The 27,439-nt window shown below is 38.9% G+C and overlaps 2 protein-coding genes across 7 annotated transcripts in view; both read left to right on the top strand.

The window, feature by feature from the left end:
• The window catches only part of HMMR (hyaluronan mediated motility receptor), a gene marked incomplete at its 3' end in the record, with an annotated part of 44,117 nt that extends 38,930 nt beyond the window's left edge, over nt 1–5,187 (top strand). Inside the window, exon 18 of the mRNA XM_079918613.1 lies at nt 5,102–5,187. Within this exon, the coding sequence (XP_079774739.1) occupies nt 5,102–5,187 (86 nt within the window). The remainder of the gene's footprint in view (nt 1–5,101) is intronic.
• Nucleotides 5,188–11,254: 6,067 nt separating this feature from the next.
• On the top strand, nt 11,255–27,209 carry MAT2B (methionine adenosyltransferase 2 non-catalytic beta subunit). 6 transcript variants are annotated; one of them, XM_079916556.1, is made up of 8 exons: nt 11,279–11,405; nt 11,781–11,971; nt 19,380–19,573; nt 20,879–21,024; nt 21,210–21,362; nt 23,974–24,167; nt 25,386–25,499; nt 26,021–27,208. In XM_079916556.1, exons 2-8 carry the CDS (start codon nt 11,885–11,887, stop codon nt 26,189–26,191), a joined length of 1,059 nt encoding a protein of 352 aa, XP_079772682.1. In that variant the 5' UTR covers nt 11,279–11,405; nt 11,781–11,884; the 3' UTR covers nt 26,192–27,208. The 6 variants fall into 6 exon arrangements, with proteins under 6 accessions (XP_079772686.1, XP_079772687.1, XP_079772682.1 ...); XM_079916558.1 differs by having other exon boundaries at nt 19,380–19,574; nt 20,910–21,024; nt 26,021–27,206; XM_079916560.1 differs by lacking the exon at nt 11,781–11,971 and having other exon boundaries at nt 11,255–11,405; nt 26,021–27,209.
• The last annotated feature ends 230 nt before the right edge of the window (nt 27,210–27,439 follow it).

Raw genomic sequence — 27,439 nt, forward strand, 5'->3', positions numbered from 1 at the left:
TGCTGAGTAGGAAATTAATTGAATGGGAATAAACCTGAAGTCAGACTATTCATCCAATACTATTTATGAATACCTCGTATATAGTTAGACACTGTCTAGTTGCTTAAAAAAAAAAAAACAATACTCCATGTAAGGGTAAAATGTGGCCTCTGGCCTGAGGAAGAATTCAAGGCTTTCTGGCTTGGGAAGTTGGAGGAAAGACCATACTATTCCTTGAGATAAAGAACTTGGGTTAAAAAAGCACATTTGCATAGGCAAGTTGACACTTCCGGTTTGATACACACTGAATTTGAGGAAGTGGAGATGTCAGGTAGAATCTTGCATACATACGCCCTCAGGAAAAGGCTCTGAGCTAGAGACACACATCTGGAAATGATGACTGTGCCGATGGTAATTGATCTTTAGGATCAGTGAGATCTGCCCGAATGTTAGAGTCATTTAGCAACTATCAAGATTTTTTAAATAACCACTGTGCTAGAGGCTATAGAAAGAACCAAGGCAATTCCTGTCTTCAGAGTTTACAGTATAGCTAGAAAGACAATCAGTCATCCTTATAAATGTAACATTACAAAGTCATTTAACTACTCTGAAGAAAAAGGAGCGCAGCTTTAATAGTGTTATGGGGATGAAGGTACAGATGATAATAAATGACCAGCAAGAGTTAACACCAGCTACGTGAGTGAGTGGCCAATGAGGTTAGCTTTCCATAAAGTTGCTAAGTAGTAGTAGTTAGTAGTAGTAGTAGTAGTAATAGTCCTGGCTTTCTGCAAAAGAAGAGGGAGAGATTTTAGATCTTTCAGAATTCAGCTCTGATATGAGTGGACTGCATTCCTGAGGGAGTGTCAGGCTAGAGTGTACTGAGTGGGTGGATGAGGTCTCTTTGGGAGGAATGAGCTAAACTTCGGTCTGTTTATTAAGCCTCCAAACTTTTGCCTCAAGGTTTTTGCCATGCTGCCTGCCAAGGAACATGCAGGACCTGGCCTGTGTGTGTTGGACTGACAGGTAAAAATCCAAGTGATGAGAAGCTTGGGGTGTGTCTAGTTCCAGTCAGGCCCTATCTCTCCATCATAGCCCATAACCGTGAATACCCGTCCATGCTCCACACTAATGACAAGAGGGGATTGTCTGCAGTTTGGGATGCCCTGCCACCTTCCCCACTCTCCCTGGAACCCTTCTACCACATCCTCTCTTCTTGCTGCCATTCATGACTTCTACATGAACACACCACATTGTACAGGGTGGGGCCCAGGAGGGTGGAGGCAGTGTAAAACATAAGGCCCCAGGGTCTAAAGACATTGAGACATCTACTCTCATTACAAAGGTTTTAGTTAGGACTCCAAGTCTAGCTCATTCAATAGTCCTTTAAGTTAGAAGTCATCTGAACCTCAATCACAAATCAAATTTTGTCGACTAGATTTTCTGGAGACTGTTACAACAGAGAGGGTGGCTTCAATACCTTCTGTCTCCAGCTCAGTCACAGTAACGTTTATCCATTCTCCCTGAGCCGGAATTGATTGATCCTCTCCCTCCCCCATTCACTTCACTGTCCCTGTTAGCTCTAGATTCAAGAGAATAACAACAGCAGAAAAAATATTTGCTGTTTCTGTGTACTTTCACTTGAATCATCCTAATTCTCCTCCTGGCTCTACGGATGCTTGCCACCTGGGTAGGAAAAATTAAGGAAGTGCAGTAAGAAATGTAAAAACCATGAAGGTTAGTATTTCAAGATCTTATCCCACCATGCTACACTTCAAAGCTCACGTTGAGGGGTTTCCCTGGTGGCGCAGTTGTTAAGAATCCGCCTGCTAATGCAGGGGACATGGGTTCGGGCCCTGGTCCGGAAAGATCCCACATGCTGTGGAGCAACTGGGCCTGTGCGCTACAGCTGCTGAGCCTGCGCTCTGGAGCCCACGAGCCACAACTGCTGGGATCCACGTGCCTGGATGCCGTGCTCTGCAACAGGGGAGGCCACTGCAATGAAAAGCCCACACACCGCAATGAAGAGTAGCCCCCAGCTCGAGGCAACTGGAGAAAGCCCGTGTGCAGCAACGGGGACCCAACGTAGCCAAAAATAATAAAATAAATTAATTAAATAAATTTAAAAAAATAATCCACTGACATTAGGACATTTAAAAATAAAAAAAGCTCACATTGAGAGAAATGACCAAAGGAAAAAAAAAAATGTAAAATTTGTGAAAGCCAATAAATGTTTATTGACATGCCTAAGCTAGAGATACTTAAAGCCACCTCTGAAAAAGGTACATAGTATGGCTCTTTCTCCTTTGTTAGTTCTCATATACTCTAACCCACTGTAGTTTGGTTTCTGTCCCCAGTCCTCTGTGAAGTCTCCTGCTAATTTCTCCAGTGAATTCTATCTTGCCAAATCCAATGGACACTTCTCTAGTTCCATCTTACTCTAATTCACAACTTCCTCTTTCTTGAAAGCTCTCATTTCTAGACCGCTGAGGCCATTTCCTTGGTTTTCCTTTCACCTGTTTCTTTCCTCACTCCTTTGCTGAACCATCCTGCACTATACTTGTAACTGTTGGGGTGAGTAAGGGATTAACCGTTTCTTCTTTATCCACACTCTCTTCCTACATGAGCTCACTGAATTTCATGAATTCAAACACCATCTTTACCACTTTGCTGCATCCGATGTGATAATTGATTTAGATGAGGAACGTCAATGGAGGCAATTTGGTGAAAGTTGTTAGGTTTCAGGATATTTACAGATTCCAAAGTAGGACCCCAAAGATGACTTACTATTGCAAAGGGTAAAAAAAGTACCACTCTAACAAATGGGAAAACATAAAATCACTAATATTGAGATGATCTTTTGTCATCTAATGTGTTACAATATGGAATACACAGCATCGTCAATCTAATCAAGTCTCAAAAAAAATTCACTTTACAGAAAACACAAAGCTTAGTGGAATATTAAATGACTCCCTGAAGAAAATAATCAGATAATTGGTATCATCATTGGTATCTTCAAAAAGCCAAAGTGACGGAAAAAAAAAGTAGGAATGTCTGCACAAAAACCTGCACACATATGTATATAGCAGATTTATTCATAATTGTCCAAACGTGGAAGCAGCCAAGATATCCTTCTGTAGGTGAATGGATAAATAAACTGTGGTACATCCAGACCTCCAGACAATGGAAGCTCATTCAGCTCTAAAAATTACTAGCTCTCAAACCATGAGGAGACATAGAGCAGGAATCTTTATTTTTAATTAATTAATTAATTAACTTTTTGCTGACTTGGGTCTTTGTTGCTGCACACAGGCTTTCTCGAGTTGCGGCAAGCGGGGGCTACTCTTGGTTGCGGTGCATAGGCTTCTCATTGCAGTGGCTTCTCTTTGTTGTGGAGCATGGGCTCTAGGCATGCGGGCTTCAGTAGTTGTGGCATGCGGGCTCAGTAGTTGTGGCACACGGGCTCAGTTGCTCCACGGCATGTGGAATCTTCACGGACCAGGGCTCAAACCCGTGTCCCCTGCATTGACAGGTGGATTCTTAACCACTGCGCCACCAGAGAAGTCCTAGAGGAGGAATCTTAGATGCATATTTCTAAGTGAAAGAAGCCAATCTGCAAAGACTACGCACTGTATGATTCCAAATATATAACATTCTGGGAAGGGCAAAACTATGGAGGCAGTAAAAGGATCAGTGGTTGCCAGGGGGTGAAGGGTGGGGTGGAATAAATAGGCAGAGCACAAGATCTTTAGGGCAGTGAAAATACCCTGTATGATACCACAGTGATAGATACATGTCATTATACATTTGTCTAAACCCATAGACTGTACAACAGCACAAGTGATCCATAATGTAAATTATGGGATTTGGGTGATTATGATTTGTCAGCATAGATTCATCGGTTGTGACAAATGTACCACTCTGATGGGGGATGTTGATAATGGGGATGCTGTGCATGTGTGAGGGCGGTGGGTATTTGAAAAACCTCTGTAACTTCCCTTCAGTTTTGCTATGAACCTAAAACTGCTCTTAAAAAAAATAAAGGTTTAATTCTTTTAAAAAAGTAGAAGTGTTGATTTAGATGAAAATAAAACTAATAAGATATAATAACCAAACAATATTAGGTAGAAGGTATAATGGTATCCATTAAGCTATTCTTTAAACTTTTCTGTAAGTTTGAAAATTTTTATAATAAAAAGTTTTAAAGGGGACTTCCCTGGTGGTCCAGTGGTTAAGAATCCACCTTCCAATGCAGGAGATGCAGGTTCGATCCTTGGTCAGGGAACTAAGATCGCACATGCCATGGGGCAACTAAGCCTGTGTGTCATAACTAGAGAGAGGCCTGCGTGCCACAACTAGAGAAGAGCCTGTGCGCCACAGCAAAGACCCAATGCAGCCAAAAATAAATAAATAAATATTTTTTAAAAAAGTTTAAAAAGTTTCCCCACATTAGCTAAAAAGTGATAACATATAATTTTAGCTCAGGCCTCTCCTCAAAGTCCTGACTCATGTATCCCTCATTCCTTATCACCCTCAGCTGATGGCATTACCACATACTTCACTGAAAATTGAAGCAGTCAGACAGGGACTTCCTCATCCTTCCTCTATTAAATTTTCCAACATAAATACTTATGTACTCGTATCCACTGCCTTTACTCCTTACAAGGTGCAGCACCTTGTATTATTCTTCAAATACAGTAATTCCAAGGGGAGGATTATACTTCTCACCTCCATTGATGTTAGGCTGGGCCATGAAACTCGCAGTGTACCTCCCTTTAGGAGAACTATACATCCCTGCCCTGGTAAATGTGAGTTGGTCAATGGCCCTGTTTCCAAAAAAGATCACATTCTGTGGTGTTGCAGCTTAGGACTTCAACATATCAACCCATAACACCTCCCACTGGTTAATGGATCATGCCCACTATCATATAAACATGATCTAATATTGGACCTGCTAAAACAAAACAAAACCTAAAACCCAAACTTACAATTCTCCTGGGATCTTCTATCACTCTCCAGCTTCCATGCCTTTACTTAACCCCTTCACAGGAAAAGTATTTGGAAGAATTTTCTACAGTATTGGCATCCATGTCTTTATTTTCCATTCTCTCTCCTCACCCTTCAGTTGAACTTCTGTACCCTCGCTCCACGAACCTGACAATTCCAATGGTCACTTCAGAGAATTTGGCAAGGGTCACTGAATGGTGGTGATGGCTGCACAGCTCTGTCAATCTACTGAAAACCATTAAATTGTACAAACTGTACAATTAAATTGAGTTTTATGGTATGTGAATTATATATAAATAAAGCTATTTAAAAAAAAAATCCTTAAGCAGAGTGCCATCTTAAGTTGCCTAGAAATATGTTACCTCCTAGAATGCAAATTTTCTTGCCAGTACAACATAAAAATAGTCTGACACAAACAAAGGCTAGTTTTGGTCAGGTTTTCATCTTCAACACTAAATATTTTGAATATTTGTTCTTTAAATATACATACTTCAATTTCGCTATTAGCAATCATCAACAGAAATAGACTCTTTCTACACTTTTTCTACTATTCTGCCTTTTCCTGTAGTGATTTCTTTTCACAGTTAAGATGTGCTGTCTCCTCAATCACTGGTGCTTAGAAGAGCAAACCAGTTATCTTTAGCAATAGAATAATGACAAACACATACCTTATTAATTTGGATTGTTTAGAATAAAGTCTACTTTGGGGGAAAAAACAATCAAAAAAGTATTATATTCATGCACTTACACAATTGAGAATTTAGTAAGAATGAAATAAGTTCACCAATAAATTCTGCTTTTTTTTTTTTTTTTTTGCGGTACGCGGGCCTCTCACTGTTGTGGCCTCTCCTGTTGCGGAGCACAGGCTCCGGATGCGCAGGCTCAGCGGCCATGGCTCACGGGCCCAGCCGCTCCGCGGCATGTGGGATCCTCCCAGACCGGGGCACAAACCCGTGTCCCCTGCATCGGCAGGCGGACTCTCAACCACTGCGCCACCAGGGAAGCCCAAATTCTGCTTTTGATATTGATTTTAATCCATTCATTTACTCATTGATTCATATATTCAAAAAATATTTACAAAATATCCATTCTGTGCCAGGTGCTGAGTCTGGAGCAGATACACAGAGGTGAAAAACTTAAGTTTATACTTGAGTGTAAGGAGACAGACATGAAGTAAATGATGGTAATCACACATAAAAAACGCTAAAAAAATAAAGGTGTAAAATGCTGTGAGAAAGGAAAACATGGAGACCTAATTAAGATTGTGTGTGTCTGTCTGTGTGTCTACATGTGTCTGTCTGTATGTCTTTTTGAGGCTAGAGGCTGACAATGTGAGCGGAGTCAAAGGTGGGACAAAGATCATGTATGGTCATGTAGAGCAGAAGTTATTGACAGGTTGTAAGAAAGTAGGAAAACAATCTGATCTATGTCTTAAAAATGTTATTCAGTGGGTGGTGGTGTAGTGCAATGTGCAGAGACGCCAAGAATAAAATCCAAAGTTATCACGTGACCTAAATGGCCCTAACAGACCTCCATCCCCACATGCCCACCCCTCCCCTCTCCGGCTTCACCTCCTACCTCCTACTTCCCTATTTTATTCTTTTCAGCCACACTAGACTTCTTGCAGATGCTTGAGCCCATCAGGCTGCCTAGGCACGTGTTCTGTGCACTTGGTGTTTCCTCTGCCTGGAATGTCCTTTTATTAGATATTCTTGGAGTTACAGAATGGAGGAACCTCCTTTACCTGGCTTTCTGTGGTAACTGTAAAGCAGAGCCCTGGCTGGTTGACCTGTAGGAGAGGGAAGTAAAACTTCTTAAAGTGAAGCCACTGAGATCTTGGATTTAATGTGTTAACGTAGTGTAAACTAGCCTATCTTGACTAGTAAATACAACAGTTAACATAACAGACAAAAATTATTAATTAAAAAATATCTTTAAAGATTTTTCAATCTGTTAGAGAACTTAAAATAGTGTCAATTTCATTTTGTTGACTAATGGTGAGGTTGAGTATTTTGTCACGTGTTTTGGCCATTCAAATTTTGTCATCTTGAATTTCTTTTTTAAAAAAACATATATTCAAGTATAATTGATTTACAATGTTCTGTTAATTTCTGCTCTACAGCAAAGTGATTCAGTTAAACATATATACATTCTTTCTCATATTCTTTTCCATTATGGTTTATCACAGGATAGTGAATATAGTTCCCTGTGCTATACAGCAGGACCTTGTTGTTTACCTATTCTATATACAATAGTTTGCATCTACTAACCCCAAACTCCCAACTGAATTGCTTTTTAATGTCAGTATTCAATTTCTTATTTATTTATTTATGGCTGCATTGGGTTTTCGTTGCTGCGTGCGGGCTTTCTCTAGTTGTGGCGAGCGGGAGCTACTCTTTGTTGCGGTACGCAGGCTTCTCATTGAGGTGGCTTCTCTTGTTGCGGAGCAGGGGCTCTAGGCACGCGGACTCCAAGTAGTTCTGGCTCATGGGCTCTAGAGCTCAGGCTCAGTAGTTGTGGCACACGGGCTTAGCTGCTCTGCGGCATGTGGGATCTTCCCAGACCAGGGCTCAAACCTGTGTCCCCTGCATTGGCAGGCGGATTCTTAACCACTGTGCCACCAGGGAAGTCCAATATTCAATTTCTGTTTATTGGCTTTTTCCCTATTGATTTTCAAAAGTTCCTTATGTAGCATGGCAATTAGCTCTTTGTCTCTCATGCATAACATATATTTTCTCCCAGTCTCTTTTGATTATGTTAATTATCATTATTGTTGTTGTTATGCAGATATTTACAAAAATCTATGTAGTCTATTTTCTTGATATTTTCACTTTTGGTTTCTGAATTTCATGATATGCTTATAAAAGACTTCCTCACTCTAAGATTATTCTACACATTTTCCTCTAGTACTTTTGTTCCATATTTTGGTTAAACTTTTTTAATCTGTCAAGAACTTATTTTAGTATAAGTGAAGTAGGAATCCAGCCTTATTTTTTTTAAATTAATATTTATTTATTTGGTTGCATTGGGTCTTAGTTGCGCCATGCAAACTCTTAGTTGCGGCATGCATGTAGTATCTAGCTCCTGGACCAGGGATCAAACCTGGGCCCCCTGCGTTGGGAGCTCAGAGTCCTATCCACTGCGCCACCTGGGAAGTCCCCCAGCCTTATTGTTTTTAATGATTCATTTTTAATTTATTATCTTTATCCCCTAATAAATTCCCATATGCATATTTGAGTCTAGCTGAATTAATTAATGTAATAGTGTCTTTCACATAAACCTGGGAGGTTAAGAGGAAGAGTAGGTTTGGGGGCAAGACGAATAATTAATATTAAATTTACTTTCAGTTTCTTGTATCTGTGAGTTTGATATGTCAGTGGAATATCAGGTATAAATGCCTTTTGGGCATCTAGAATGTGGAAACTATGGTTTGGGAGAGAGTATTGGTCAAAGCCATTTGTGTGGACATCAGAGTCACAGAAATGGGAACAACTGGGATGGGGGAAGCAGAGGTAATTTACACAGGGACACAGGAGGCTGTAAAAAGGAAGAAACAGAACTCTTTGTTCTTGTCCTTTGGTATCACGATAACTTAGAGATGGATTTCTCAAACTTGAAATATGTATGCGTACCATGTCAAGGAAAAAATTTTGGTTTTTAAAATCCTAATGAGTTTAGAAATTTAAAAACTGTCCATTTATTTCATCACTTGGTACCAATGCAATGGTTAATACTACCTCAAACTAGTATCCTGGAAGTTGTTGCCTGTGTCTAAGGTTGTGACCCAAATGGTCCAAAATATGACTGTATTATTGTTTTTAAATTGAGGTATAAACTACAAACAGCAATACAGACAGTGAGATAAACAGGTCTTAATTGATATAGTTCGATGAGTTCTGATAAATATATATACTCATGTTACCCACACCCCTATCAGGATATAAATCATCTCCATAACCTCAGAAAGTTCATTTATGGCTGCAACAGTCAATCCCTACCTTTCCCTAAGGCAAGATAATTTCTTTCACCATAGGTTAGTTTCATCTGTTTTAGAATTTCACCTAAATCAAACTATACTGTTTTGTGTCTGGTTTCCCACATAGTATAATGATTTTGAGATTCTTTTGTCAACAAAAATTCATTTAACAGTCAACTTAAGGAATAAAAGGGAATTTTATTTGAGCCAAACTGAGGATTATAACCTGGGAGACAGATTCTCATAAAGCTCTGAGAACTGTTCCTCCAGTTAGAAGTTGAAAGCACAGTCATATACATTTTTGAGACAAAGACTCGTACATCAAATGACATACTAATGTTTACATAAAGTTCACCAAATGTACATAGTCCACGTAAGCACATACAAAGTGAGCAGTAAGTCACTAGACCCCTTACAGAGCTGGGAGGGAACTTTATTCTTCTAAAAAGTCACATTGCTAGCATCAGAAGAAAGGAAAAATAATATTGATCTTTACAGTCGAGCAAGCACTCCCATCTTTGATGAGCTCTGGTTAATGTGTAACGCAGATAGATGCACAGTGCATATTCGGGAGGGAGGAAGGAGGCCGAAGTGGACACACAGAGAGAATTTTATGTTTAACTTTTCTTGTCTTGCCTTAAAATATAAAATTTTATTTCATTACATTCATATAGTTCATTACTTCGCATAGTTGAGTAATATTCCATGGTATGGTTCTACCACAGTTTGTCTATCCATTCATCTATTCATGGATGTTTGGGTTGTTTCCAGTTTTAGGTTATTTTGTTTTGTTTTATTTTGGCCACATTCAGTATCTTAGTTCCCCAACCAGGGACTGAAACTGAAGCCCCCTGCAGGGGAAGGGTGTAGTCCTAACCACTGGACGGCCAGGGAATTCCCTAAGTTATTTTGAATTAATCTGCTGTGAATATTCTTGTGCGAGACTTTGTGAATATATGCTTTCATTTCTCTTGGGTAAGCACCTAGAAGTGGAATTTTGGGTCATGGGGTAGGTGTATATTTGACTTTATAATAAACTGCCAAACAGTTTTCTAAAGTGAAACTAACAATGAATCCCACTAACAATGAATGGCATTCTAATTGCTTAAAATGCTTGTTAGCATATAATGTTATCAGTCTTTATTTTAGCCATTCTGTTAGGTATGTATCTCAGTGTGATTTTAATGTTCATTTCCCTGATTTTGAGCATCTTTTTATGCGATTATTGGCCATGATGTCTTTACTTTGTCAAGTGTCTGTTCAAAACATGTCCATTTTAGAAATGATTTTTTAAAAACTATTGAGTTGTAGGAGTTTTTTAAGTATTCTGAATATGTCCTTTTCAGATATATGTATCAAGATTATTTTTCCCAGTCTGTTTTATTTTTCTTAATATTGTCTTTTGATGAACAGAAGTTTTAAATTTTGATGAATTTTAATTTATCAATTAAAAAAATTGTATATTCTTCATCACTTACAGACCCTCTATATGCCTCATACAGTTTACCACATGCTGTGTACTCTGAGTAGAATATAAAGAGTTAAGTGACTTTTTTTAAAGCTCTATCTGAATGGCAAGTTTTTGTTGGTTGTTCTTAAATTGTTACAGAGCCTTAATCCAGAAGAGTGGTTCAAAATTTAACTGAGCATATTCATCACCCTTGAAATTGTTAAAAATCGGATTGCTGGGCTCCACTTGATTGTGTTTCATGGGTTCTCTGGTGTTGGCAGGTCTGGGAATCACTGATCTAGTAGTCCTTAAAGCTCGGCCAAACTTAAGGCTACTCCACCTACCATTTCCTCAAACAGAGGGCAGGACACTGTTCATGGAAATAACCTGTTGCGTTTTAATTTCCACATATTGTTACCACCAGTGCCTTTTACCGTCCTTTGAAATAGTTAATTAGAAAGCACTGGTTGGGAAAGCACTGGCGAACTTTACCAAACGGATTCTATTGTAACAAGGCATAACTCAATAAAATATTTCAGAACAGAAATCAGTTGCATAGTCTGTGTGCTTTCCAACTGCTGGCTCTTGCTTTTCTTTTGCAAGAGAAAACTGCAACAAGTTTTCACAGGAAGTTTTTGTTGTTACATCTTTATTTCTTAAAAAAAAAAAAGTTGGTTTTCCTAATGGTTTTGATAATGGACCTTCATTTGGCTGGCAATAAAACATGAAACTTCTCATTGGGTATTTTCAAGATTGCCACGGGGAATCAGCTGCCAGTTTACTGCAGTGTGGAAAACTGCACGAGATTCTGGGATTGGACTCAAAATGCTAATTTCAAAGGTCGAGTGAAGCTGTGGCTCACGTTTTCGCGTGCCTGCGCTCTCTGCAGGCAGAACAAAGACCCAGCCCGAGGAGGCAGAGGCAGAGACCCATCTTAAATCTTTTTCCTGAGATAATTTTGGAATCATGCCTGAAATGCCGGAGAACATGGAACAGGTAAGAGTTAGCTATTCAAGAAAAGAAGCATTCTGGAGTTAAGAGTTTCTTTAAAAGAATCCCAATGAATGTCTGGTAAAAGCTGAAAGGGTGTGTAAAAAAACAAATAAGTGTCATTCATTTCTTTAAAATGTGTAACTTTGGGACTTGCAATAATAAAGCAACTTTAATTATTGACGCTGAATGGAGAGCTCAACTAAGTCTCAATTGACAAAAATAAAATCCAAAACAGAACAGCAGTTTCATTTATCAGATTAAATGCAGTGATGTAGGTGAAGGTTCTATATAAATAACGATTTTTATCTATAGTTGTGTGCTCCAGCCTTTCTTTGTCTTGGCATGAAATGAATCTGCTAACCTAACTTTTATCTCCAGATTGCTGTCGTTAAATTTATAGACTTAGCCACCACAGGAACTTGGATATTGTCTGTATAACAGTGGCGTTTTTATTCACAAAGAAACTTCCATTTTTAAAAAGAATGATTAAAACCCATACACGAACATGTGCCCCTGGAACCATACCCACGTTTTATCTGGCAAACATGAAACCAGATCCTCAAACGCAGGCAAGTAAAGTCTATTTGTTCCTCACTCTAGATAAAGCTGCTCTGAGACCCAAAATGCTAATTGCATATGCATGACCTTAAACCGTTTTCGCGTTGAACACATTTTTTTTTTTTCCTGGAAAGATCAGACTGCATCACACGTTGCAACTAGAAACTTCACAAAAATTCCCGCTTCTTAAAGAGAGGAGGATCAAGAGGATCTTGAAACCGCTCCCCCAAAACCCACCCACACATTTTCTTTGTTGTTTGCAGATTATGCATGGTTTAGTGTTTGGGGCATTCCTCTCAAGGACTCTAAGTAATGCTAAATTGATTAACAGCCTGGATTAAAACAAAAATTGAAAAGTGGGGGGCCTCAGGCTGTCTTCTGTTACTGTTCTAAAGAAACTTTATGCTTATGCAAATAAGGAAATGAGTTCTTGTTGGGGGTTGGGTAGGAAGGAAAGTCACGGGACTCAGATGGGGAAAAAAATTTTAAAGGCTGCTTAGCGTTGAGCTCTAAGATTAAACCAAAAAAAGGTTTATGAAAATAATGTCGTTTTAGAAAATCCAAACAGTAATCACGTTTGCGGGCGACTTCTAAGGTCTTGGTATCCTGTATGCCTGGACAAGAACGCTGAAGACCGTTCGGTGGAAAGTTGGCGAAACCTATGTGGTCCATGCTCTGGTTCCCCCCCACCCCCCGAGTAAATTTCATAAGCATCTCGGCTGGCGGGGGGCTTTTCGGGTTTGAACTGGAAGAGAAATCAGTTGCAATTAAGTGCTAGGTCAGACTCAACGCTTAGAGCTGTCTTTGTTACTTTAAAAAAGCGCGATCCAGGTGGTAGAAGGTTCAGTATTACTGTATTCCCCTGGTTCCTTTAATTTTCCTTGGTAGCGGAGGTTCGGCTCGTGTAGCCCGACGCTGCAGCCTGTAAGGCGGTGCTTCTCAAGGGCTGATCTGGACTCCCGTTAAATCTACCAGAAGTCCCAGGCTCTACTACCACACCTCATTCTGCAATTACTGGTAAAGTCCGAGAATCTGCGTTTGGAAGAGGTACCCAAATAATTCATCCCCCAGCCTCCCACATCTTTTTATTTTTAACTAGTCAAAATTAGTTTGAGATCTTTGGAATTTCACACGTACTACTTTTTAGCATCCCGGAAAGACAAATGGGTTCTTGGGGTGTTAATGACTCAGATACCAACACTTTTATTTTTATTCCAGTGTCTTTCTAAATCTCTCAAACACTCTTAATGCTCTAGAGACACAGGTCCATTGTGCTTCCTCCCCTCCCCCTCACCCCCCCCGCCTCCCCCCTCCCACCATGACTTTAAAATATTTTATCCCACTTTATGTATTACGTGCCCAGTAGATTCTTATGCAGTAGATTCTTATGCACTGCTCAAGTCTAGTCGATCCAATTCAATCCTTACCTAGTCTAGAAGGAAAAACACACAAAATAAACAACTCGTCCTTCCCCCCACCCCCACCCCCGCCCCCGCCCCCGGCCCCAAAACAAAACTCGCATTCCTTGCTTAAGACCAGGGCCTTTGTTTCCCTTTAAGAGTTGGCGCGTGGGCTGGGAGCGTCCCGAGCGCGCCAGTCCCCTTTCTGGGGCGTCGGCGGAGCGTGGCCAATCAAGGGGCGCGGTCTTGGCGGCGGAAGCCGGAAGCGGTGAGCGGGGGCTGGCCCGGACTTAGGGGAGGCGGGCCGAGGGCTTTAGAGCTGCGGACCGCGGCGATCTTGGGCTGGGGGAAGTGGCGGTCGCTGCGGCGGCGGCGCCAACACGGCGGGCATGGTGGGGCGGGAGAAGGAGCTTTCTATTCACTTTGTTCCCGGGAACTGCCGTTTGGTGGAGGTGAGGGAGTCGGCCCGGGTCTTGGGGCGGGGAGGGGAGGTGCGTATCGTAGGAACTGAGTGCGCGGAGGGGACGAGTCTTGCAGCGGGCGCTGGAGTGGTTTTCCAGACGCCTCCTGCCGGAGTCGGAGGCCCTGGGCGGAGAGGGCGGCGCCGCCGAGTTTGTTTACTTCGGTGCACACCCTTCTGTGTTTTCTTTTTCAGCCGCTGTGACGGGAAAAGAGTAGGTCGGGTTTCAGTTTCGACTCTCCTGTCTCCCCTCTCGGGAACGGAGAGGGGTTTTCAGAGCTGTTTCAGTTTTGATTATTTCTAAATTTCTTTTTCATCCTTTGTTCGTATCCTTTGGTCTTAACTGTTCGTATCTCTAAGAAAGAAGGGGCCAGGTGGCTTTTCAGAAATAATAACAGGTTTGGAGTTGAAAAGTTACTGAACTCGTCACTGTGTTATACACTTTACATGCATTATTTACTTTGGTTCTCATATTTATGACATACTCGTTTTGTTCCATTTTACAGATAAGAAAATTGAGGCTTAGAGGGCGAGTCCTTGGCCCAAGTTCATTCAGTAAGATTGCAGCCGGGATTCAAATACAGATCTATTTGAACCACTACGGAGGTTGCATAAACGAAAGCTACTACTGTGTTTGGAGAGCCTCCATTCTCTCCTGTTTAATTCCAGGCCCCCCAGCATTCATCAGTCCACAGAGTGTATCTAGCACTGGGGATAGGAAGATGTTAATGCCCAGACCAACATATCTTAAGGATATAAGAGAGGACGTAGGTGATGGCTATTTTGATTATGCAGAATTCTTACGCCTTCAAAATATAGCAGATTTAGTGTTTCAAATCGTTTTGGTATTTGGGGGGTAAGGTTAGAATAATGGGCAGTTTAAACCTGTCTTTTGTTCCTGTGTACCCCAAACAATGCTGAGTACTGTAATGTTACATATTGTTTGTTTATGTCAGTGTATATGCGCACATGTATGTATATACAGCTTAATCAGTTTTCACAGTAGGAGTTCAGTAGACTAATGAAAATGGATTTTCCTTCAGTAAAATTGCACAACCAAAAGCTTGGCACATATTTGCTGCTCTCAAAACCGGAATTAAAACTTGCTCGTGTCTTATAGTTTATGTCTGAGAAATAGACTGTAGTGGTTCCTGTTAGTAATACTGGCTGTGGGGTACAATAGGATGCCAGTAGGAGTTAGACAAGTGTCACCTAGGTATCTAAAGTTCTTTAAAGTCCAGGAGTATCTCCTCATAGATCTGCCTCAAGGGGAATGTTGTAAGAATCATATAAATCAGTGTGAAGCTTTGCCAAATTGAAGAGGTTCTAAAAATAGCAAAGTATAATTACATTTACCACTAACATTTAAGAAGATCCCTCTTTAGACACTTGTTTTGTTTCACTCTTGACTTTTTCTAAGACATTTTTTAGTAGAAGTTAATCCAAGTGTGCTCAAGTAGAAACCTCTGTTCCAGAGTACTGTTTAGACCATTTTGAAAGAGCCATTTATCTTCCATTACCTGTACAATTTGGTATTATTTGATTTGATGGCGTAATAAGAGCTACAGCTCTTCGTTTATTTATATGCGTTTACTTTTTCAAGTTTTTTTTTGGGGGGGGGAGGTGTCTGTAAATCTGGTCACCTGAAGTTACTGAATTCTGTACATCTAAGAGTTTATAGGATAAGAGGCACATATGTTCAGGGCAACTTAAAGTGATGTTTAATATTCCTGACCCATAAGAATAAAAATTGCGAAACAGACTTTTCAGGCAGACAGAGTATCTTCAACTCTTAATAATTCTTTGGGTTAACAAGACAGCTTTTTGTTCCTCTATTCAGAGTTCCTTGAAGTGTTTGGACATTCCTGTGTTTTGCAGAACTAAAGTAATTTACAGAGTAATGGTCCAAAATAATTTTTAGAGGACTATTTCTCCTCTTTTAAAAAGAAAAAAATCAAAATAGTGTGCTTTAAGAAGCTTCAGGTAGAGTCAAATATAGAAGAGATAGTTTTGTTTGGCCTCTTTTAATTTCAGAGTGATGCGTATTTTATTTGCTAACCATCAATAAACTTGCAGTCCAAATGAAAACATCTTGTTGGGCTCGTATACTGGTGACAAAAGGTGCTCATTGAGTCTCTAGAGAGAACTATATGAAAAGAGGATAAGTTACTTTAAGTAAATGAACCTTCTTTCACTCTATTCAGATCCCTCTGTGGTAAGGATAATATGGAATTGTAGGACTGTAAAGCTGGAAGAGCCTTAGGCATCTTTTCCAAATGCCTCATTTCACCAGTGAGGAGTTAGATCAATAGAGATGGAGTAACTTCTCAATGCCACAGAGTGTGGGAGTTAGATCAATAGAGATGGAGTAACTTCTCAATGCCACAGAGTGTGGTTAATCATCATGAAACCGAGTATAAGTTCAAAGGATTGAGACAAAACTCAGTATGTATTTTGCTGGATGATAGAAGCAAAAGGGCCCAAGTTCTGTTTCCAACCTTTTCCCTTTTACTCTGGGCAAGACCTTTAACATCTGTAGATAAGGTTCCTCACTTCGGAAGTGATATCTGCCCTGCCTGTCTAATAGGACTCCTCCTGTGGTCAAAAGGTATGATGTAGGTTTATATAACACATGATAGTTTTCAAATATAAGATTGTGCAGAATCATTTGTTTCAGAAAATGCTTGTACTTTAGATCTCTGATTTTTTTTTTTTTTTTTTTTTTTTTGCGGTACGCGGGCCTCTCACTGTTGTGGCCTCTCCCGTTGCGGAGCACAGGCTCGGGACGCGCAAGCCCAGCGGCCATGGCTCACGGGCCCAGCCGCTTCGCGGCATGTGGGATCTTCCTGGACCGGGGCACGAACCCGTGTCCTCTGCATTGGCAGGCGGACTCTCAACCACTGCGCCACCAGGGAAGCCCGATCTCTGCTCTTTTAACGTAGAAAATTCTTGAGCATTGACATCTGACCACTAGGTAACACGGACAGTTTCATATTTTCTTCCAGGGACCTTACATATTATCCCAGGGTATAAGGATGTAAGGTTGTATTTTTCCATGCAACCCCCATCCTTTTTTAAAGTTAAGTGGTATTATATTCCCTAAAGAGCATTGCTGTGCTTGTAACTTAATACTGTATTTCATCAAATCTAAGATGCTCTCAATTATAAGATTATCTGGGCTCTTATTTTAAGATGCACTAAAAAGCAAAAAACACTGCCAAACCATCTTTATTTCATTCATTTAACAGAGATGATAAATGAGGAAAAAATGTGCTTCACAGAATCAGTGAAGTACCTAGAGATCTTATTTTACTGTTTAAGAATTTTGTGGTTACTGCAAGCATGATGCTTGTTCTTTAACTACTTCTTCTAGTTTTCCTTTTTAAGGGGGAAAATGGGGAAGATGTTGTCGCTGCTAGAAAGGCAGATGGCAGTTTTTTGACTTCTTTGATTAAGAGCTATCTTTAGGAAGGTCTTGGACTTTCCTGGAGTTCTCAAAATTCAGTTTCCAAATCACCAGCATCAGCACCTGGAAACTTGTTACAAAGGCAAATTACGAGGCCTCATTCCAAATGTACTTGATCTGAAAGCCTTCCAGTCGATTCCTGTCCTCAGCGAATAAAGCCTCTGAACCACTGATCTAAGAACTCTTGTCTATTCCTTTCCTTCTTTAGAGTGAAGTGAGAAACTTAGAAGAAACCATATCATAGCTCTGTTATAGTATTTTCCCAGGGATCTTTATCCTGTGTAAATTGTTTTCTGATCGTATCCCTACTAGACTTGACATGTTTTAACCTCTTTACAATTAGAATCTTTGTAGAGTTGTTTTCTTGCCAGAAATTCAAAGAAAATATTTTGCTGGCTGAAATCCTTGTTTTTATAGATCATTTGGCTTAGAGGCAAGTTTTGCAACAGAGAGCATAGATGAATTTTTCTCTAACTTCTAAAATGTCTTGAAATTGGTTGAACTAAGGAAAAAATATCTTTAAGAACTACCTTTGTACTGTCTCTGTCAGCCCCTTCATTTCAGGTTTTTCATATGATAGAAATACTTGATTTGGGTGGCCTTTTTTAAAAAAATGTATAGTCTTCTAAGTTAGCTGAATTGAGGGCTAGGAAAAAAAAAGTCTTTTTGTGTGCACAAAAAAGGTTATTGCGTGCATATTTAAGATTTTTGACAGCTCAGAATTAGGTGACTATAACAACATTTGAAATTTAAAAGGACTCAAGTTGATAAAATTTAATAAAACTTTTTGTTGTTTTTTAATAGTAAATGTTGACTTAATTCAAGAGTCTGAGGAAATTCGGTGTTACCTATCTTGGGAAGAAGAGAAAGTTCTATGTAAACATAGAACTTAAATTGTTTCTTAAATAGTAGTTCCTTTTTAATTTCAGTGTGTGAGGAATTTTTCCTTTCACAATAGCAGCACAGACCAGTTCCTCTATCTTTGTTTATTTGTTTTAACTGGTCTAAATAGGTAAATTAAGAGTTAATGCAGGAATATGGATGGTGGTGGTGGTATGAATTGGGAGATTGGGATTGACATATATACACTAACATGTATAAAATGGGTAACTAATAAGAACATGCTGTATAAAAAATAAAGTTTAAAAAAAGAATTTTATATGATGTGGAATCTAAAAAAATGATACAAATGAAAGTATTTACAAAAAAAAAGAAGAGTTAATGCAGGAATATATTTACCAGTTTGGTTAAACTTAGAAAGAATGTTAGTGCTATAAGGACCAAATTTTTCTTCTACATAAATTCCTGTGAAATGTGAATTCTCTAATTTAGACCTATCACAGTATGATAAAGTCAATGAGATTTGAAAAAAAACCTTGAGATTAAAAACTGAAGACCAGACATGTCAATTTGGAAACATATCAGCAGAACATAGCCCCAGTATTTAATCGGGCCATAAAATAAGTAAGCTTAGAACTCACTGCATTTTTATAAACGGAAGAACGTCATTGCTGTTTTTTACTAATTTGGACATCACTGATTGTAAAAATAAGCTTTTCCATTATTACCACAGGAAATCTAAATCTATTTGACTAGGTGGTTCCTTGCAGTATCATCTTAGGTTCTTTTTCTTGCGTAAGATTATTAAAACTTTTTAAAAATAAATTTATTTTATTTTTTATTTTTGGCTGCATTGGGTCATCGTTGCTGCACGCGGGCTTTCTCTAGCTGCGGTGAGCGGGGGCTGCTCTCCGTTGCAGTGCGCGGGCTTCTCATTGCAGTGGCTTCTCTTGTTGCGGAGCACGGGCTCTAGGTGCACAGGCTTCAGTAGTTGTGGCTCTCGGGTTCTAGAGTGCAGGCTCAGTAGTTGTGGCGCACGAGCTTAGTTGCTCCCTGGCAAAACTTTTTCTTAAGTGACACACTTACCCATGCATTTTGATTAATCTTTGTTCTAACTTAAGAATTGGCTTATAGATTGGGCAAGGAAGCATACAATTAAGACTTGAAGTATTTAGTGAATGAAAATGGTGGCTGATTTCGTTGAGAGACTATTTTCGAATTAAACAATCCTTTTCCACCCCCTTCACGTTTAGGAGGAAGTTAACATCCCCAATAGGCGGGTTCTGATTACTGGTGCCACTGGGCTTCTTGGCAGAGCTGTTTACAAAGAATTTCAACAGAATAATTGGCATGCCGTTGGCTGTGGTTTTAGAAGAGCAAGACCAAAATTTGAGCAGGTTAATCTCTTGGATTCTAATGCAGTTCATCACATCATTTATGATTTTCAGGTATGGTTTATTTGAACACGTAAGTTAACTATTAATAATTGTCTGGATGACTTGAAAAATGCTCTTGTTCTCAAGGAAGTTATTGTACTTAATGCTCTAACATATTAAGCAACAATAATATATACTGCACTTTTTTTGGCATGGATAAGAATATGTCATCCTTATAAAAGATTAGGTTGAGACATAGGTTGACAAAAGGCAGAAGATGAAGCATTTTGTAAAATGCTTATGTTTGTGAAGTATTCTTCTAAGTACTACTTTCTATGCAAATCCTTTCTTAATATTATCTGTAAACCTTACAACACTGCAAAATATTCTCATTTGCATTTTAGAGATCACAAAGGCAAGAGTGGTTAAACCACTTGTTGGCGATGGTCACAGAAGACTTAACAGAAAAATTTAGATTCTGTTACACCTCTGATCAAATCAGAAGTTCAGATTCTTTCTAAAAATATGATCCAAGGAAAACCTTCATCAGAATCACTTGGGAAACTTGTTCTTAGGTTTCACTCTCAGAGATTTTCATTCAATAAGTGTGTGGTGGGGCCTGGGATCTACATTTTAAGAACCATCCCAGCTTATGCACACTTAAGTTTGAAAACAGCTCTCAGATCATGTTTCCTCAAGCAGTTGCTGAGAAGGAGGAAGTTGGGTGAGTGGGTACACGAGCCCTGCATGTCACTGATCTTCCCAAATCTTAGCTCTTACTCAGCTCCTCTGGGAAGTAGGTGCCCCTTCTCTACAAAGGACCCTCTGCATTCCTCTGTCCTGATATAGGTCATATGATATTGAAACAGTCTCTTTACATATCTGTCTTTTGCATTAGATTGTGAAATCCTTGCTTCTCGCAGGGTGCTTTAGCGTATAGGTGGCATACTTAAATGCTCAACTGGGAATACAAGTTTTATGGATGGTTAATCTTTAAATGACTGGTTTAAGAGATTGGAATTTATGAATTTAATTTGCAATTGATATTCCTCTCCCTTTACCATAGACTTATTAAGTATTTAGATCATGTTAATTCCATAAATGATCGCTCTTTTCTCCCACCCAGATTAGGGGGATGAAGCTTCTTTTGATTTAAAAGCATGGTTGTCAACAAGAGTTGTGTCTGATTTTGCCTGGGGATTGCTAAATTGCTCTTTGCCTTTCAGGAAGTTTGAACGTTGAAACAGGGAAATGTGACAAAACTACATTAAAAATTACAATGATTCTTTAGTTGAAGGAATGTCGATTTAATAAACATTTTCTATGAATTAATTTACTGTTGGAAGGCTACAGTTCTTTTGTTTTATTCCTTTTTGGGTTAAAAACACATCAATGCTGAACTCCCAGCCCCACGTCATAGTACATTGTGCAGCAGAGAGAAGGCCAGATGTTGTCGAAAATCAGCCGGATGCTGCTTCTCAACTTAATGTGGATGCTTCTGGGAACTTAGCAAAGGAAGCAGGTAATGATGTCTTTATAAAATCTTCATAAAATATTGAGTGATCGCTGAGTTTGTAAAGATTAAACTTTTTAGACGGTTTATAAAAGATTTGTTATATATATGATGAATAAGCTGTTACAAATTCCAGTAAACAGTAATGTCATATAGTAATTTAATAGATTCTTTTCTTTCTTTTTTTTTTGTAGCTGCAGTTGGAGCATTTCTAATCTACATTAGCTCCGATTATGTTTTTGATGGAACAAACCCACCTTATAGAGAGGAAGACATACCAAGTCCCCTAAATCTATATGGCAAAACAAAATTAGAAGGAGAAAGGGCTGTCCTGGAGAACAATTTAGGTAAGACACATCTCTTTAGCCCTGTACGTGACTGCTTTTGAGGATTTCTTTTTGTTTATGATGTATATATATGTTTCTAATTAAAAAAAATTAGTCAAGGAACATAAATCACTGGAGAAAAACTAGGGAATGCAGTTAATAAAAAAGAATAATAAGAATTCTCGAAATCCTGAAGAATTTATGAATCCTTCCAGACTTTTTCCAGTGTCAGTGGGTACAGGAATATCGTTAAAGAAAACAAATCATACAGTACAAATTTTTGTAATCTTTCAAAAAACGGGTCAATATCATTTTTCTTGGATTGTGGTATTCTGTTATTTGTATGGTTTTTCTTTTTTCCTGTGTGTTTGTGTATATATACGCAAACATAAATGTACTGATTATAAAAAGTATACCCTCCTTGAAAAAGTTTTTAAAAACATTTAAAATTGTAAAGAGTTCTCTCAATACTCCCTCAGAGAGAGAAGCACCAACTGTGCTTATGTATGGAAGTATTTTTTTGAATTTTTAAACTTGTGTGCACGTTGTTCTGTAACCTGGTTTTTCTCCCCCCATGTACATGCATTTCAGTTCTTAAGGAGCCATCTCTGGAATATCTTTTTCATATCAGTAGCTGCATAATATTTGACTTAATGATCCCCTGCACTAAAACTCCTGCCTCAGACTGTACTACATCCCTGAGAAGCATCCCCTAGTATATATACATACTAACACATTTGGGTTTTTTTTGTGTGTGTTATAAATTATCCTTCGGAAATCATCCTTGAATATATTATCAATATATAGCTGACCCTTGGACAGTGCAGGGATTAGGGTTGCCAATCCCTGCATAGTGGGAAATCTATTTACTCCTCAAAGACTTACTCACAGCCTACTATTGACTGAAGCCTTACTAAAACATAAACAATCGATTTACACATATTTTGTGTGTTATATGTATTTTTTTTAAATATAATTGCCAGGACAGTCACGTCTTTAACCTTTCCTTTCTTCTCTCTCTCTCTCTCTCTCTCTTTCTTGGCTGTGTTGGGTCTTCGTTGCTGCATGCGGGCTGTCTCTAGTTGCGGTGAGCAGGGGCTACTTTTCGTTGCGGTGCGCAGGCTTATTGCGGTGGCTTCTCTTGTTGCGGAGCACAGGCTCTAGGCGTGTGGGCTTCAGTAGTTGTGGCACATGGGCTCAGTAGTTGTGGCTTGCGGGCTCTGGAGTGCAGGCTCAGTAGTTATGGTGCGTGGGTTTAGTTGCTCCATGGCATGTGGGATCTTCCTGGACCAGGAATCCAACCTGTGTCCCCTGCACTGGCAGGCGGATTCTTAACAACTGCGCCACCAGGGTACTCCCATTGTTGTCTTATATGATACAAAACACTATAGGTGTTACACGTGTTACTAACACTACACATAAAAAATGAAAAGACAGTGTGAGAAGAAATTTGTAATTATTTACAGGTATGATTCAGGCATTGATAAGGAAGAAGCAGTAATATGATTGCTTTATGGTAGCCTAGTGTAATCGATACGATTGTTTAATGGTAGCCTAGCCTATACACTAATGTATGAATATTTGTAAAATTTAAATGGCATATACAGTATTACAGTCATATTCATAATACAGTGTTAGAAATACTGGTATATTTTTTTCTAAAACCACTTACCTGTGTGGTAGACTGATACAGAGTTTCTCCAATTATGAGAGAGAAGAGAGGCATGCTGTATAGTAATGTAACTCTTGGAAAACAAAGTTATAAAACAGTAAGAAAACTAACACGTTATTAATTTTATATTAAAGGTCACTCACCTTATGCCTATGTAAGGATAGGCTGTCCACTTCAAGTCTTGTACATGATGTGCTACATGAAAAAAATCCACATATAAATGGATGCCACAGTTCAAACCTGTGTTGTTCAAAGGTCGTCTGCAGCTGCACAATAAGTTAATTTAATTTTAAATAGTTTTTTTAAAATTTCAGTTAAAGCGTTAATTATTTAATCTGTTGTAACCCCTCAGTATTGACCAACATAAAATTGAAATACTTCATAATTCCTTAGTCAGTGTTTTCAAGGACTATGTGGTGAACACTCATATACCCTTTATATAGATTCACCAGTTGTTAATGTTTTGCCACGTGTTTTATATGTACACTCTTTTCTTCCTGAACTCATAGAGAATTAGTTGAATTTCACTCTGAAATACTTCACTGTGTATCTTCAACAAGGATGTTCTTCACATAATTACGATGCAGTTATCACACTTAGAAAATTTAACATACAATACAGTCTGTGTAGGAATTTTGTCCCAGTAATGTCCTTTATCGCATTTATTTTTTAGGCACAATCAAGGATCACTTGTTGCATTTAGTTGTCATGATCAGTTTTATTTTTAATGGCCACAATAATGAAGAAATTATTTAATTAATATAATTATAAAAAATAACCCACATGACAGAGACACATAAAAATATTCAGGATCACATTTGTTAAATAGGTGAGCTGTGTCATTTTGGTATATTGCAAGTTTTCTGCGATGATGTCGTTTAAATCTGCACACTTTGATCTTATAGCAAGACTTAAGAACCAGTCAGCTTTGAAGTATTACCTGCTTTTATTACTCTCTAGGAGCTGCTGTTTTGAGAATTCCTGTTCTGTATGGAGAAGTTGAAAAGCTTGAGGAAAGCGCCGTGACTGTTATGTTTGATAAAGTGCAGTTCAGCAACAAGTCTGCGAACATGGACCACTGGCAGCAGCGGTTCCCCACACACGTCAAAGATGTGGCCACTGTGTGTCGTCAGTTAGCAGAGAAGAGGATGCTGGTGAGAATCTAAGTGCTTTTTAAAAATTATTATTATTAATTTATTTTTATTTTTGGCTGTGTTTTGTCTTCGTTGCTGCGAGCGGGCTTTCTCTAGTTGCGGTGAGCGGGGGCTACTCTTTGTTGCGGTGCGCAGGCTTCTCATTGCGGTGGCTTCTTTTGTTGCAGAGCATGGGCTCTAGGCACGCGGGCTTCAGTAGTTGTGGCTCGCAGGCTCTAGAGCGCAGGCTCGGTAGTTGTGGCTCATGGGCTTAGCTGATCTGCAGCATGTGGGATCTTCCCGGACCAGGGCTCGAACCCGTGTCCCCTGCATTGGCAGGCGGATTCCTAACCACTGCGCCACCAGGGAAGCCCTCTAAATGCTTTTTAAAAACTTAACAAGGACACCAAACAAAAGTAGTTCAGATAGTAGGCTGTATTTATGAATAAAAGTATTCTGCTGTTACGTTTGATTTTATTTCTCAAATACTGTAGACCCCATCTGTCATTCTCTTACTGCAAGATAACTGAAAACTGGTATTTTTCTTCGGGTAACAAAATAATCTCCTAATGTCTTTTAAGAAGACCGTCTTAAATAATGTCTATTTAAGATTTCGGTAGTGGCAGAGAAGAAGCTACATAGGGATTTATCATTTCAGCCAGTGTAAGAATAATTTGTAATTGTTTTTGGATATTTGAATAGTAGTTCATTTTAAGCATTTGAAAAAATAGAATATCCACAGAAAGAAAGATTAGAGACTGATTTATTTTAGAATATTAATAGTAGCATGACTTTTTTTAATACATCAAAATTTATATATTTTTTTAAAAAAATATGTACCATGACAATTTTTAAGGATGTTATGACCAATTAGCTCATCTTGAAAAATGGTTCTGTTAAGTTTTGGTTTTAGCTTCTTAGGATAGTTGGAAATACTTGTTAAATTGGCCTGTGTTTCATAAAAATCTGTAATCATTTTAGGATTCCCACTAAATAAAACTGGAACTACTTACACTTTTATTTAAAAAAATTCTTAAGGCTAAATTCTAGAAATTGCTTTTCTGGTTTAGCTGGGGATATTTATAGGAATTTGATTTTAGATATCTTATGTATAGCATCCAGAAAGGAGCGATGCATTTTATTTCCTGAACCTGTTTAAGTTAGTTTTCTTGTCAAACTTGCCATTCCACTCAACTCAAAAAGTTTGAAACCGTTTTGAATTTTTTGTGTCCTTGTCAGGATCCGTCAATTAAGGGAACCTTTCACTGGTCTGGCAATGAACAGATGACTAAGTATGAAATGGCATGTGCAATTGCAGACACCTTCAACCTCCCCAGCAGCCACTTAAGACCGGTAAGTACATGGCATTTAAAACCTTCTTGCTGGGAATTCCCTGGCAGTCCAGTGGTTAGGACTTGGCGCTTCCACTGCAGGGCGCACAGGTTCAATCCCTGGTAGGGGAACTAAGATCCTGCAAGCCTTGAGGCATGGGCAAGAAAAAAAAAAAACAAGCTAACCTTACTGTTTGGAAGTCCAGGTCTATCACTACAGTGTGTACTATGGATAACATTTTTCTTGTTGTTTGGAAGTTTTAGATAACTTTATTTTCTGGCACTAATCAAAGTGAACTTTGCTTGTATTTTGGCAGTTTCTATTGTTAATTTTCTCTAAATTACCATGTATAAAGAAGCCCATGAGTATTGGTGAAGTTTATAGAAAAAGTATTGTCTTGATTGTGGTGGACATTTTATTTATTTTTCCAGGGATCAAATCTGATTTCTTGCACCGAGGGCAAGAGGGCAAAGGGAAGTAGCGAATATAAAACTTCAGCCTGAGGCTTCTTATTTTTGATTTTTTTTGTTTTTGTTTTAAAGATAACTGACAGTCCTGTCTTAGGAGCACAACGTCCAAGAAACGCTCAGCTTGACTGCTCCAAATTGGAGACCTTAGGCATTGGCCAGCGAACACCATTTCGAATTGGAATCAAAGAATCACTCTGGCCTTTCCTCATTGACAAGAGATGGAGACAAACGGTCTTTCATTAGTGTATGTGTGTTGTTGTTGTTTTTTTAAAGGAGAAGTCAAGTATGTGGCACTTTTTAAAGAAAAAAGGAAATAGTTTTGTATGAGTGCTCTTTAATTGTGACTCATGATCTTTCAGGTAAATGATGCTCTTGCACTAGTGAAACTGTCTGAGGAAACCAAGGGCAGTAATGCCTTGTATGGAGTAATGAGTTTTCTGTTTATCATTTTGTTCTGGCTTAACTTGCTGTTTGAATATAGTAAATTATGATTCTCAAATATTTGAGAGCCAGGATGAAACACATCTGCTGTAGACTTTTTTTTGGATGAAATGCATTGTTCATTCCTATAAATAACCCCTACATTTTCAGGACTTTTGTATCTGTTGATCCTTTTATGTTTTAAAGTATGTTAAATAGTATAAAAATCATTGGTGTTCATCATTTGCTTTGCTTGAGCTCAGATCAAAATGTTTGAAGAAAGAAACTTTATTTTTGCAACTTAAGTGTAGTTTTTATGCTTGAGATGTTTCAACTTGTTATGTATATTGGAACTCCTGCCGCTTGATGCCTCCTGCTTTTGTAGCAGTGAATGGTGAGCCTTTGAGAGAGAGAATGTGTGTATGTGTATGTATTTTTTTAATATATATGAAACTGTCCTTTTCACTCCATGTCACTAAGTGGTATTTCTTATGTGTGGTTATACTAATAGTAATGGGCCTTGTAAGTCTTTTGACCATTCATGAATAATAATAAATATGTACTGCTGGCATGGTAATGCTTAGTTTTCTTGTATTTACTTCTCTTTTTTAAATGTAAGGACCAGATATCTGAACTGTTGTTCTGTTGCTCTAATTTTTTACAATTACCTTCTTATCATGTAACATCTGATGCATATAAGAGAATATAGTTAATATACATTAAGATATAAAACACAATAATAAAATGAACCCTGGTGAACATACCACTTGAAATCTAGAATGTTACAGATATTGTGTTTACTTGTTGTGTCCACTGACTTTTTTTTTTTTTCTTCTTTTTTTTGCTATACGCGGGCCTCTCACTGTTGTGGCCTCTCCCGTTGCGGAACACAGGCTCCGGACGCGCAGGCTCAGCGGCCATGGCTCACGGGCCCAGCCGCTCCACGGCATGTGGGATCTTCCCAGACTGGGGCATGAACCCTCGTCCACTGCATCGGCAGGCGGACTCCCAACCACTGTGCCACCAGGGAAGCCCACACTGACTTTTTTTTAATGGAAAGTAAATAACTAT

Source organism: Stenella coeruleoalba (genome assembly GCF_951394435.1).
Source record: "Stenella coeruleoalba genome assembly, chromosome: 3".
Classification (NCBI taxonomy): domain Eukaryota; kingdom Metazoa; phylum Chordata; class Mammalia; order Artiodactyla; family Delphinidae; genus Stenella; species Stenella coeruleoalba.

Bases quoted from the DNA above. Each gene is read 5' to 3' on its own strand.
- MAT2B (XM_079916556.1), top strand. From the start codon at position 11,885: ATGATTAAAACCCATACACGAACATGTGCCCCTGGAACCATACCCACG. The intron at 19,574-20,878 runs GGTATGGTTTAT...TATTCCTTTTTG, and splicing joins CACATCATTTATGATTTTCA to GGTTAAAAACACATCAATGC. The intron at 21,025-21,209 runs GTAATGATGTCT...TTTTTTTTGTAG, and splicing joins GAACTTAGCAAAGGAAGCAG to CTGCAGTTGGAGCATTTCTA.